The 12,829-nt window shown below is 40.1% G+C and overlaps 1 protein-coding gene across 1 annotated transcript in view; it reads left to right on the plus strand.

The window, feature by feature from the left end:
• Window positions 1-12,829, plus strand: part of ACVR2A (activin A receptor type IIA) — an 83,793-nt gene that overhangs the window by 53,301 nt on the left and 17,663 nt on the right. Inside the window, exons 2-4 of the mRNA XM_015409321.1 lie at window positions 903-1,110; window positions 1,551-1,660; window positions 7,482-7,636. Of these exons, the coding sequence (XP_015264807.1) occupies window positions 903-1,110; window positions 1,551-1,660; window positions 7,482-7,636 (473 nt within the window). The remainder of the gene's footprint in view (window positions 1-902; window positions 1,111-1,550; window positions 1,661-7,481; window positions 7,637-12,829) is intronic.

Below are 12,829 nucleotides of genomic sequence, written 5' to 3' on the forward strand. Positions count from 1 at the left end.
GGGCTGGGGGGGGGGGGGGACCTGAAGTCAGAGGGGCAGATAAAGGTAGGTTGATTATTGACTGGGAAGGAGATAGGGTTGCCACTTCCAGGTTGAGAAATTCCTGAACATTTGAGGGGTGGAGCTTGGAGAGGGTAGGGTTTGAGGCAAGGTGGGACCTCAGACAGGTACACTGCCATAGACGCCATCCTCCAAACCAGCCATTTCTTTCTGAGGAAATTGCTCCCCGGATGGCAGAGATCAGTTCCCCTGGAGAAAATGGGGGACTCTTCATCATCATACCCTGCTGAGAGTTCGTTGTATTTATTTCCACAATGAGCCTTATTCCTAGTAGGTTTATAAAGTGTGTGTGAGAGGGAGACCAGGAGAGACAACACACTGTAGTATTGACAAGTCAGGTGTATACAGCTGCCCACTTCTTGAGCAGTGTCTCATGTTCTGGAGTATAAACATTTTATCTGGAGTATAAACATTAAAATCTTTTATCTGACAGCAAGATGCTTACAGGTGAACCCAGAAATACAAAAACAATATCACATTTTGCACAAGAACAGTGGTAGCGCGATGTCTCTAAATTGGTCCTAATTCATAGTCGGCTTTTAAACCATGCGTATGTTTTTTAAGATGGTTTACATAAATATTGTGCTTTGAAAGCATTTTAGCAACAAAGTTATTTAGCTGCCCTCAGTATTTGCCAAGTGATTAGGGTCATGTTGCTAAACTTAAAAACAAGATTATTCTGCTACTTTGCAATATCTGCTTGAAATGCATTCCTACATCAGTAGTGAAAAGCAAAGAAGGCAGTTTTTGTGAGAAATGTACTGCAGCCATGTTCTGAGCACTAAAAGTGTTTTGCAATTTTATTCAGTGATTTAATTTTAAATTATTTTAATTTCATGCAGGTGCCATTCTAGGCAGATCAGAGACGCAGGAGTGCATTTTCTACAATGGTAGTTGGGAAAAGGACAAAACAAATCGTAGTGGCATTGAACCTTGCTATGGCGATAAAGATAAAAGACGACACTGCTTTGCAACATGGAAGAACATTTCTGGATCCATTGAAATTGTGAAACAGGGCTGCTGGCTGGATGATATTAACTGTTATGACAGGTGAGTGGATTGCTATTACTTCTGCATGCCTTGTTTTGAGCACAATTTATTATTATTTTGAAAGTAAAAAAGGGGTAAAATACAGAGTGAAGTTCTGACCAGCTTTAGTGGGGCTTGATGAGGATTGATTCTTATATCACAACTTAGTGTGTTGGTTCTCTTAAGCCCTGTGACCTCATCTCATCGTGATCCCTCTCTGCCTCTGTAGATGAGATGATTCCCTCCCCCAACTACTTTTCAGAAGAAACTACCTGCCTTCCAACATTTTAATTTTTTACTGAAAATATTAATGAAAATTGTCATCCTACTTTTGGTAGTATGTTTTAGATTTTAATTAAAAATGCTTATCTTTTTTCGTGAGCATTAGTTCTAGTATACTGCTAAAGCAACTTTATACCATTCTACATTTAAGATGAATAATTGATTTTAATCCCTTTCAGGACTAACTGTATAGAAAAGAAAGACAGTCCTGAAGTATTTTTCTGCTGCTGTGAAGGCAACATGTGCAATGAACGTTTTTTCTACTTTCCAGAGATGGAGGTTACACAACGTAAGTTGTTTAGTTTTTCTAAAAGCTCATTAACCAAATTGAGGTTTTTGTCTTAGTAGAAAAGAGGATCTTCTCACAGGAAGAAAAAGGGCATGTTGGAAAGATGCGACAGCTCTCACTGACACTTGAGGCAGAAATTAGGTTGCAGTTTTCATCTCCACCACTAGAGACTGCCCTCCTGTTTCAGTACATTCCTTCCTCACAAGCAAGAGCATGGAATTTAGAGGTCCATACTAGGGTTATACGTTTGGATCTACCCAATCCAAAAATATACCCGAAAATTACTTCATTGGTATTTTTGGGGTATATTTTGTCTTCCCAAGTGTATCTGGGTTTTCTCGGGGGGGTGGGGGTGGGAATCCCGAGAAAATCCCAGATATATTCAGGAATTTCAAATAGATCTGGAAACAGTGGAGAGGCAGGAGCAGGTGACTCCTATTTCAGTGTCTTTTGTTGCAGGAGTGGCTAAAACAGTCTGAAGCCAGGGAAATGAAGAATAAAGTCTAGGCAGAGCAAATTGTAAAGAACAAAACATACCACAGACAAATTTCTGTTGATTAACTCTCCTCCCTCCGAAGAAATAATTTCCCTCACAGGTACAGGACAACAGATATCAAGGCCTTTTTCCTTTCCAGCACTTGGCAACAAAAGCACCTCTGAATCAAAAGAGGACCCTTCCACAGATCCTTTAATATATTTGAGGAAGTGGATCAATTATCATCCTACTGATACAGTCTGAATTCTAATACAGAGGAAGGGGAAATATCCAATGAAGGCTTGCCTGTGCAGGAACAACCAGGCAGGTGCCTGTTTTCTCAAGGAGAATCTTAACAATCAGGATTCTGAAAGTTCTTGAGCTGTCTGGCCCTGTGGAAGATGCTCATAAGGAAGTTTCCCAAGGAGGAAACAGGAACATTTCCCCCTAAGAATTCTGAACTAAGAATTGAGAACAGGTGTTTGCTTTTCTGGCATTCTTAGAAGAAAACATAAATGAGAATGGGATCTCTTTTGGCCCAAAGATTTCATTCTGGCCATGCATGGCGAATATGCCTGTCCTAGCAGGGTTATTGATTGAATTCAGATCCCTGTAGTTGATTCTACTGTACCAGGTTTCATTTCATCAGTAGTTGTCTTGAAGGATGGCAAACATTCATAAAAGGATTTCATGCACTGGAAAAGTGAGTTCTCTCTATGTAGAACTGAAAGTGTCACTCTGTCATCTGAGCCTCAGCCACTGCATCTTTGATTCGGAGTTTCCTTGTATGAATGAGAAAGATGATTGACAGCTGATCCACAGTAAGAAGCAAGCTGAAAGGTACGTTTCTGCTTTGTAGCAGATGCCAGTCTGGATATGATGAATTTTTCTTCTAAATGAACCATGGTTTCAGCATTGGAAGTTTCTGCTTTGTAGCTGATGCCAGTCTGGTTCATTCTAAATGAACCATGGTTTCAGCATTGGAAGTGAGATGCAACTCGTAATTAAAGAACTGGACTGTATATGCAGCCTGGGTGCAGCCCAACATCTTACCTGTTCCTAGGAAGAATACTCTTTGGGAAGAACTGTCACTATATGAGACCACAGCTAAGAAGAGAGCTATCTTCAGACATTCATCCAAAGAAATATAGGTCTCAGTATACTCATTCTCAAAGGTATCTAGATACCATGAAGACTACAGAAGCATCATGTCCTAGATCTAAGATGACCTTTAGACCAAACAGGCACTCCAGACAGTTCCCCAGGTCAGCCCAGGAAGGCAAACAAAAACAGCTGCTGGGTGCGGGAGCAACTGCAGCAATTCAAGCAGGCGTGAATAAACTCATCAGTCAGTTACGGTGAGACAAAGTAGCCATAGATTATGCAGTAAAGTTTAACAACATGCCTTGAGACAGGGTCCTGCCCTCTTCTGTATCACATTGATTGCACAAAACAAAATGGACTGTAGATGCTATAGATTATATTCTGGACATTGCAGGAAAAATTCTCAAGACTATATTCGGTCCTTTCAGAAAAAAATGGGAAATAGAGCATCATTCTTGGACATCAGATTTGTCATTCAGAAGTACAGAAAGTTCAAAATAAAGATCTTGGGGAATAGTAGTGGAGATTCAGCCACCACAGGAATTTATGACATCTGTAGACTTAACAGTGACCTATCTCCATGTCTTGAGCCTTCCATTACACAGAAGATTTACCCAGCTTCACATGCAAAACCCATACTTTCAATTGAAGGCAATGCAATTTGGCCAAGCTTCAGTCCCCTGAGTAGTTATGAAGTTAATGCTGGCTGTGTAATAGCTACCTTACAAACTACGGAATTCATAGACATCTTTATCTCGACAATCTTCTAGTCAGATCACCTTTCAAGAGCAAAGGCAGTCCATGTGATCAGACAGACAACACAAATGTAGCTTTCTCATCAAGATTTATTTCATTTTGTTCCCTTCATATCTGCAGTTGTCAGTGACTTTCTCATCAAGATTTATTTCATTTTCTTGTTCCCTTCATATCTGCAGTTGTCAGTGATTGCAGCTACAAATGCTTTTACCTTGCGTGAGAACACATTTAAGAATCCTGCTGGAGTCTACTTCCTTTCCAGAGGTAACTCTTATTAAAACATCACATCAGGGTCAAAGTTGAATGCTCACCTATGGCAGAGCATGAAGCGGTTGAAGGTGGTGAATCATGTTCCAGAGGAAAACTTTCAAAGCACTCAGATCATAATCAGGTTTGGGAGCCCACAATTCAGCGGGACATGCCAGGGACTTCAGAACAAGACTGAAACTTCTCACAATATCTTATGTTCCACATTCCAGTGCTATCTGTTTGACTCTTATCTACTTTTCCTCCAGAATTTACCATCTGAACATGTGCATCAGGACAGACAGTGTAATGTTCAAACACAATGTCATCAAGGAGGTATCAGACTGAGAGCACTGCAGAGAGAATTTTCTGGGCAGAGAAACGCTTTATTCTTCTAAAGGCAGAATACATCAGAAGTTTCATCAATATTCACCAGCTTAGTCTAGGCAATAGTCTCTGAGCCAAGAGACATTCCTGGAAATAGGAAACAGGTTTGGGCACCTATTGGGTGGACATGTTTATCTTCATATAATGCCAGACTGAGCAGGTTCTTCACACACGGTAACTGTTTAGAAGAAGAACGTGCAGATGCACTGATGACACCTTGCTATTAGGTCCGTTTCACCTTTTCCTTCAGTTAGCAACTTCCAGTATGGTAAACTCAAATGGGCGAAATCAGATCTGGTGTGCATTACTCTTCACTGGCCAAGGAGACCATAACTTTCAAGCCTGATAAAACTCTCAGTTTAATCTGTGTGATAATTGACAATAACACCCAACAAATCCAAGGACAGTATGCGATCCTGATTTGGGGTGGCTACACTTAGTTACATGGTAAATGAAAAGTAAATGGTCCTGAAGAAATGATTATCTGAAGAAGGAACTCAAATTATGCTTTTCTTGTACATCTAATACCAGCATATATGACAGCACATGGAAAGCTTATACTTTTTGAAGGAATTCATATTTCAGAGACAGAACATTTTTGTGAAAGGGACACAGCTTTGACCTCTAGTCATTCACGGCTTAGAAACTGTATGTGTCATGCAAGCATTAACAAAGTCTACGTTTGAGCTGTTGCATGAAACTATTGCTTACCTTTAGGGTCCTAGTTCTGGAAGGGTTTCAGAGTGGGTGTTTCTGTAGTTCTCAAAGACAGCAAGGTATTGACCCTGTCTTTTTGTTGAAAGTGAATTTGATCTTCCATAAGTCACAAAGGGTTTATTGTTTCTCCTTTTGTCCAAGCACGCAAAATAAAAGACTGGTATACATTGGATCATCACAAGGCTCTGCAAATTTAAATCAGGGACGTCTCTATTAGGGAACCTGATTCATTTTCCATCACTCATCAAACCATCATGAAGGGCAAGAAGGTCTTTAAAGTGTCATTAATTCAGTGGTTGAGAGAGTGCATTTGGCTGGCATATGTCAAAAGGCTTGAACCCCTTGAAGGGATTACTGCTATACAGAGTGCATATTTTACATAAACATGGCATTAGTTGATATTTGCAAGGTGGTAATTTGGGTCTTTGTATATAGGTTTTCCAGATGTAACAAACTGGACTTGCTTGCCCCTGCTGACATTAAATTCAGGCACAGAATCCTGCAACTATCTGTTTAGAAGTCATTCCCCTGCTTAGATTGTTGAACAGCTTTTTAACATTCCATCTGTCTAGGATGCCCTCTGTCTTCAAGTAAAAATGGAACACTGGGACTTACTGTCAAGGTTCTGTCTGCTTGAAGATAAAGACAGCATCCTTTCCATCCTTAACTAAGAGAGAGAAGATCTATAACCTCCTTGATCAGGGACTGTGAGCACAAATAATCAAAAGTTTTTCCAATTTGTTCATTTCTGTTAACTGTTCTTCTCTGTATATTGTTTTCTCTTTAAAGATACACTTTTTTATCTGCCATGCAACTTGAGGTTTGAGTTATTAAAGATTAGGTTTGGAAAAGCAATAAGCACACATTGTGGAGATTGGCAGGCAGTCTCTGAATTTATGGAAAAGGGAACCGTCTAGTGGTGGAGACAGAAATAAGTATGCATTCTTGCCTCAAGGGTTCAAGAGAGAGATCCCATCTGTCAAAGATGCCTTCCTTATCTTCAAGCAGAAGGAACAATTATGTTGTTCTAATATTCTATTCAGTTATACTTATTCGTCTTAGCCTTAAGAGTGAGATAGCTTCTCTAAAAAGATCTTTACAAATCTCTTTATATGAAAAGTCAGTTGGCCAATTTTATTTCAGAAAGGCTTGCTAGATTTAGAATCTCACAAGAATTGTTGACCACAGAAAGCTGCATGCTTGTAGATAATGCATGCTTGGCAAGGTTTTGTCCCTTCAGCCTTGAGAGCCCAGGGAAGCCAGTAGACGACAAATGCAGTTATGTATTGATCAGAGTTTATATTAGAGCACAGGAAAATTGTTTGTGACCAACAGGAAGGATTCTAAATTGCCTTGTTTATACTCCTTGTTTTTAGGCATGAAACAAACAATTTTTGCGAGTTCCTAGTTTGAGCACATCATCCTCTAGTTGTATAAGGGGGAGAAAGAAGGAAGGAATTGTGAGCAGAGCCCCGTGACTAAATCCCAAGCTACATGCAAATAGAGTTCCTTTATAACACTATGATAATTACAGTGGTTCAATGTGTAACTTTATCCTTTCCCTCTGAAATTGATAGAGCAAACCTAAGTAGGTATACTCAGAATCCTACTCACACCTATTCAAGGGACTTACTCCCAGGAAAGCATTCTTAGGATCACATGGTAAAACAAAGGTGTATAGTGGGTATTCTTGTCATTCTGCATCACTGATTCCTTGAGCATACTTGAGACTTCCCTACTGAGAAGTTGCTTTAGATCTAAGTCCTATTGACTATTCTTAAATTTTGGAACTATTTTAAGCAAATGGTAAGGGAACTCAAAGTAGCACTTCTGTTATTGATAGCTCCTGGAGCTACCACACAGACAAAGTGCTTCTAACTGGGCTAATTTCTACTGATGAAATAAAAGCTTTCAAGCCGCATACATTTGTCAGTCAAAAATTAAAAAATGTTTAAAAGACAATGAATTAAAGCCACTTAAAACCTGATTTAAAATGTAATAATCTTTTAAAATTTGAACTGATTTTAAGTTTTGATCTCTGCTTTTTAATACGTATTCTAAGGATTGAATCATAGTAGTTTGCTTACTTTCAGACCAGACCAATCAGAATATTAATTATGACTTTCCCCCTTGCAGCTACTTCCAATCCTGTCACATCTAAGCCACCGCTATTCAGTACCTTGCTATATTCTCTGGTGCCTATAATGGGAATAGCAGTGATTGTACTTTTTTCATTTTGGATGTACCGACATCATAAATTAGCATATCCTCCAGTACTTGTACCAACCCAGGTAAGTGGTTATGTCTCAATTATATTTGTCGTAAGTCAGTGATTAATTCTATAAGGCAAATGATTGATCTCAATGTTCTTTTCCATTAATCATGATGATTTATTATCCTCTGAAGTTAATTAGGGGAATACAATGCTTTCAGTTCTTCTTTGAGATTTTTTTAAGGTCTCTTACAATACCCCTAAGTAAGGTCTGGTATGGAGAGTTGCTACACTCATTTAACTTGCAGAAACTTAAGTGAGGTTTCCTGATGATTGGTTGCACAATTTTTTTTAAAAAAAGTTGTTTTGGCAAAGTATCTTCACTGTGACTGTAGGTAAGCTGTGTGTATGCAAGGAACAGTTTTAAAACAATGTTCATCTTAAAAGGCATCCTGTTGGGAGCCCCTGATGGCTCTGTCTCTTTCGCATTCTCCATCTTTTTTGTTCTCCTCCCCTATCTTTAGCTTTCCCTCTTTTGCACCTCTTCTCTCCTGCTTTACTTCCCTGTCCTCCTGTCTTTTACTTTTTTTCCCGTTTGTCTGTCTCCCACACTCCCCTTTTGCTGACACAGAAACCTTAGCATTACTGGTGTCTCTGAGAAACCCCCAAATTGGCCGCTGAGATCTCACAATGTAGTTTGGGATATTGTTATGCTCATCGGTGCCTGTGTCAGGAAAGTGTCTCCTGCATGTGAAAACCCTGAAAACACAATCCTGGGGTCGGACGAGATTGTTTGAATCAGTTGAATACACATGTTCAAGTCTGGCATATTTTTCTTGAAGAAACAGAGATTATTCTAGGGTTTGAATTTCTTTTTTAAAAAACTCACTGTATAATAATTTTTTTTTTACATTTCATGTGTTTCTGCAAATGTGGGGCTTGTAGAAAATCTCCCTTGTATGTTCATGCCCCTGTTGTATAGATCTTATAGTCCATTTTAAGGCCCGGTTCAGAATTGGTTATGATGATAATTCCTGGGTGTACAATGGATTTGTACAATGGATTTTCAAGAACATGTTTGTTATTAAAATGTGAACAGTTTTGGCAACTGTTAATATGCTCTGGTGTCTTAAATTAAAAAGATTACATTATTAAAATACATTAACAACAAGTTTACTGGTTTCAGTGTTATAAAGTTTCAGTCACCCCCAAATTTCCATTTTTTATAGAAAAGGGGGAAAATGTTTTTCCCAGGTGACTTCAAATTTTCTGGAGCTTTTACATCTGCCACCCACCCATTACAGTAGTTTGTTTGTATTTTGTTTCTTGCAAGAAGTGAGAATTTACTTACCACTTCTTGCTGAACCTTTTCAACTGTTCATAGAGGTTGCTCCGTTCACACATACAGTTCTGGAGATCATTATGTATTTGTCCTCCTGTGCGTCAGTTTGCATTTAAAGTGTAGTATGCTAGTTTCGCCCTGTCCTGGATGGCCCAGGCGAGCCTGTGACGGACGGTAAGAAGGAATGGCCTTGGTTAGTAGTTGGATGGGAGATCACCAAGGAATTCTAGGGTCATTGTGCAGAGGAAGGCAACAGCAACCTACTTCTGTTGGTCTCTTGCCTTGAAAACCCTAGGGGGGTTGCCATGTCAGCTGCAACTTGATGCCACTTTACACACTCACTTGCTAGTTTCTCTGTATTAAAACTTGAAGAAGAAAATTCACTTGCCAAATGAAAAGTGAGAGAATTAGTTCAGAAGAATTACTGTTCTTCCATACTCAAAAAACAAGAAAGGATTGCAAATAACAATGTAGTAAACATAATTATTCTGGAGTTTTCACAGTGAAGTTTTCTACGCATGAACATGTTCCTCTCCCATTACCCTTTGTTGCAACTAATTTGTGTCTACTTTAAAGATGTTCTCACTGGCATCGAACCTCCATAAAAGAGTGGTTTGTATAATTGTTTCAAGAAAAATGTATTAGAGTTACAGTAACATAGCTTTGCTATTATTTGTACTTTTAACTATCAGTTCTGTAGAATCCCTTTGATCTTTAATTGACACCATTAGAAGAACAAAAACATTTTCTTCAAACCTGTGTATGATGAGCTGGCTGGTCCCACAGGACCCAGTCAGCAGCTGGGGATCTTTCACAGCTCTGTCAGAAATGAAGATGACCAAGCCAGAAGTGATCAGCCACCACCAATGGGAGAGCAGAATCAGGCCTGCCGGTTGGGGGCTTCAAAAACGAGAAGGTCTTGGAGGAGGCAGTGGCAGAGTTGAAGATGGGAGTGGGGGTGCTGAAAGCTGCATCAGTCACGGCAGAGGAGGCCATCCCCACTACTGGGAGGTCAAACATGGATGGAGCCGAGGTCTCTCGAGAACCCCCAGGATAGGGTTGCCAGCCCCCAGGTCCCAGCAGGGGATCCCCTACTTTTGGGGACCTCGATCCACGGCCAGCCAGCTGGTCGGTGGGGGAAACACCGCCCCCAAACAGGGATGTCACACAGTGACACTCTGGTGTTTGGGCAAGTTCTATGGTTTTGAAGGAGAAAAACCATAGAGTTTTGCTCAAAGACCAGAGCATTGCATGCGACATCGCTACTTCTGGGTGACATAATTGCATCAGGGATGTCGCATGTGATGTTGCCCTGGAATGTCCCCCAAATCCCCCTGCTGCAATGGCGAGGGGACCTGGCAACCCTACCCCAAGGTGCCTGGGAATGGCTGGCAAGGCTCCAGAAGACAGGCCCAATGCCAAGAATTCTCAGGAACCCAGAAGGAAACCATCTAGCCAGGGAAGACTGATATAAGCTTTCAGTCCACAAACAGCTTTAAGGAGAACCTGGATGTTGCCTCTATACACGGGCATTATAATACTGGCTGTTTGCCTTTTCCATTGCTGCAGCATACTGGGTTGACACTTTCATTGAGCTATCCACTATGACCCCTCTCAGTCTCAGCAAGTTCAGACCCCATTAGCCTAAACTTGAAGTTGGAATTTTTCGTCCCAGTGTGCATTACTTTGCACTTATAAACATTGATCTTCTGGGAGCTCTTCATAGTTGGCCTTGGTTTTCACCATCCTGAATAATTTTGTGTCATCTGCAGATCTGGCCACTAACACTACTCATCCCTAGTTTGATATCATTTATGAAAGCATGAATTAGTACCAACCCAATACCAATCCTTGTAGGACCCCACTGTAGGGCCATGGCTTTCTGATTAGTGTCTGCAGGATCTTGCTCCACACTTGGGAGCCATCATAGACACAGTTCACTCCCCCCCACACACACACACATGAAGGGCAAATCAGATTTTTGACTTGATGAGAACATTATGTCATAAAAATACAAGAACATTTGAATCCACTATTGGTGGTTTGCTGGGTAGCTGTGTACACTTGAACCTATAAATTTACTTTTCAAATGCTGTAGGTAATGAGAAACGCGTGTACAACATCTGCTCAGGGCTTGAGAGTATTCTTTTTCAATAAGTTTGTGTGTTTTAAGTTGCTTCCGATTTATGATGACCATATGAATTAATAACCTTCAAAACATCCTGTCATTAACAGCCTTGCTCAGGCCTTGCAAACTGAGGGCCCTCGTGGCTTCCTTTACTGAGTCAATCCATTTCAAGTTTGGCTCTTCGTCTTTTCTTGCTGTCTTCAACTTTTCCTAGCATTATTGTCTTTTCTAGTGGCTCGTCTTCTCATAATGTGACTGAAGTTCAATAGCCACGGTTTGATCATTTTAGCTTCTGGTGAGAGTTCAGGCTTGATTTGGTCTTAGGACCCACTTATTTTTTTGGCAGTTCACGGTATTCGTAAAACTCCTTCAATACCACATTTCAAAGGAATCAACTTTTCTTCCCATCGGCTTTCTTCATTTTCTGACTTTTACACCCATACATAGTAATGAGGAATACTATAATAAAATTCTTTTGCAAGTAACCATTCAAAATATAACCGGGAAATTGCTTATTTGAATGTGCTTCAACATCAGAGTTGTGTCATCTGGATGACCTTGGGCAAGCCGTAGTTCTGATAAGAGCTGTTCTTGAAAAAGAGCAGTTTCTGTCAAGAGCTCTCTCAGCCCCACCTACCTCACAGGGTGTCTGTTGTGGGGAGGGGAAGGGAATGGAGTTTGTAAGCCGCTCTGAGACACCTTCGGGTAATGAAGGGCGGGGTATAAATCCAATCTCTTCTTCTTCTTCTTCTGCGGGAGCCTTTTGTGCACTTTCTGTATATACGTCCTTGAGCAAGTACACATGTAAATAGTCCCCCCCCTCTCCCCCCCCCAGAAAACAAGATTAGCTTTTTCTCAGGCGTGATTTAATGTTCTCCCCTTCTGAATTGTTAAACCGGAGATATCAAAAAATCCCATATTATGAACGGAATTGCCCCTGCAGTAGTCAAGAAGTGGAAATGATAAAGGGCACATTCTTCTATATTGTCCTCTTTATAAAGATCTTCATGATGAGTTGCTTTTTCCTATTCAACAAAAATTTCTAGGAAGAACTGAAAAATCTTGTCTTATTCTCCTCCTAGCAATAAATACCATCAGATTACAGAGAAGGTTGTTAAATTCCGCTCAATAGCAAAATCTGGCTGTGCTTCATTGGGGAACTAGTTATGTTGTTGTATTCTATTAAACTATGTTAATTTTACATATAGGGTTTTACTATTTGAAAATGTTATGTGTTTTTCCTTTTTTGTTTTATTGATTTTTATGGGATCTTAATTCATTCTATAATGGAAATATAGTAAAACAAAGTGGCACCTTTCAGACCAAGAAAATTTTATTCTGGGTATAAGCTTTCATGTGCAGGCACATGTCTTCAGATACATTGAAAGTGAAGTCACCAACCATTACATATAGGTAGCAGGCCAGGAGGATATTGCTAGGAAGGGCCAATTAGAAATATTGTAAGTTATTTGTTTAACTACATTGGCCACTGACCATAACAATAGCTGTCTGTCATACTGAGCTAATTCAAATGTATAGTTATTCAGGTGTTACAGTAACCTGTCCAGACTGTTCATTTTCAAAATATAACTGGAAAATTGCTTATTTGGATGCGCTTCAACATCAGAATAGCCTATGCGGGAGCCTTTTGTGCACTTTCTGTATATCCATCTTTCAGCAAGATGTATGTGAGTAGGCCCTCTCTTTATGCAGTGTTCAGACATTCCTTCTTCTGTCCCACAGTTTCTCCGGGTTACTGTAGGTGTCCTTAGCAGATGCTGTTTTTACCAGTTTAGAAAATA

The sequence above is a fragment of the Gekko japonicus genome, unplaced genomic scaffold, assembly GCF_001447785.1.
Source record: "Gekko japonicus isolate JY-2015 unplaced genomic scaffold, Gekko_japonicus_V1.1 scaffold605, whole genome shotgun sequence".
Classification (NCBI taxonomy): Eukaryota; Metazoa; Chordata; class Lepidosauria; order Squamata; family Gekkonidae; genus Gekko; species Gekko japonicus.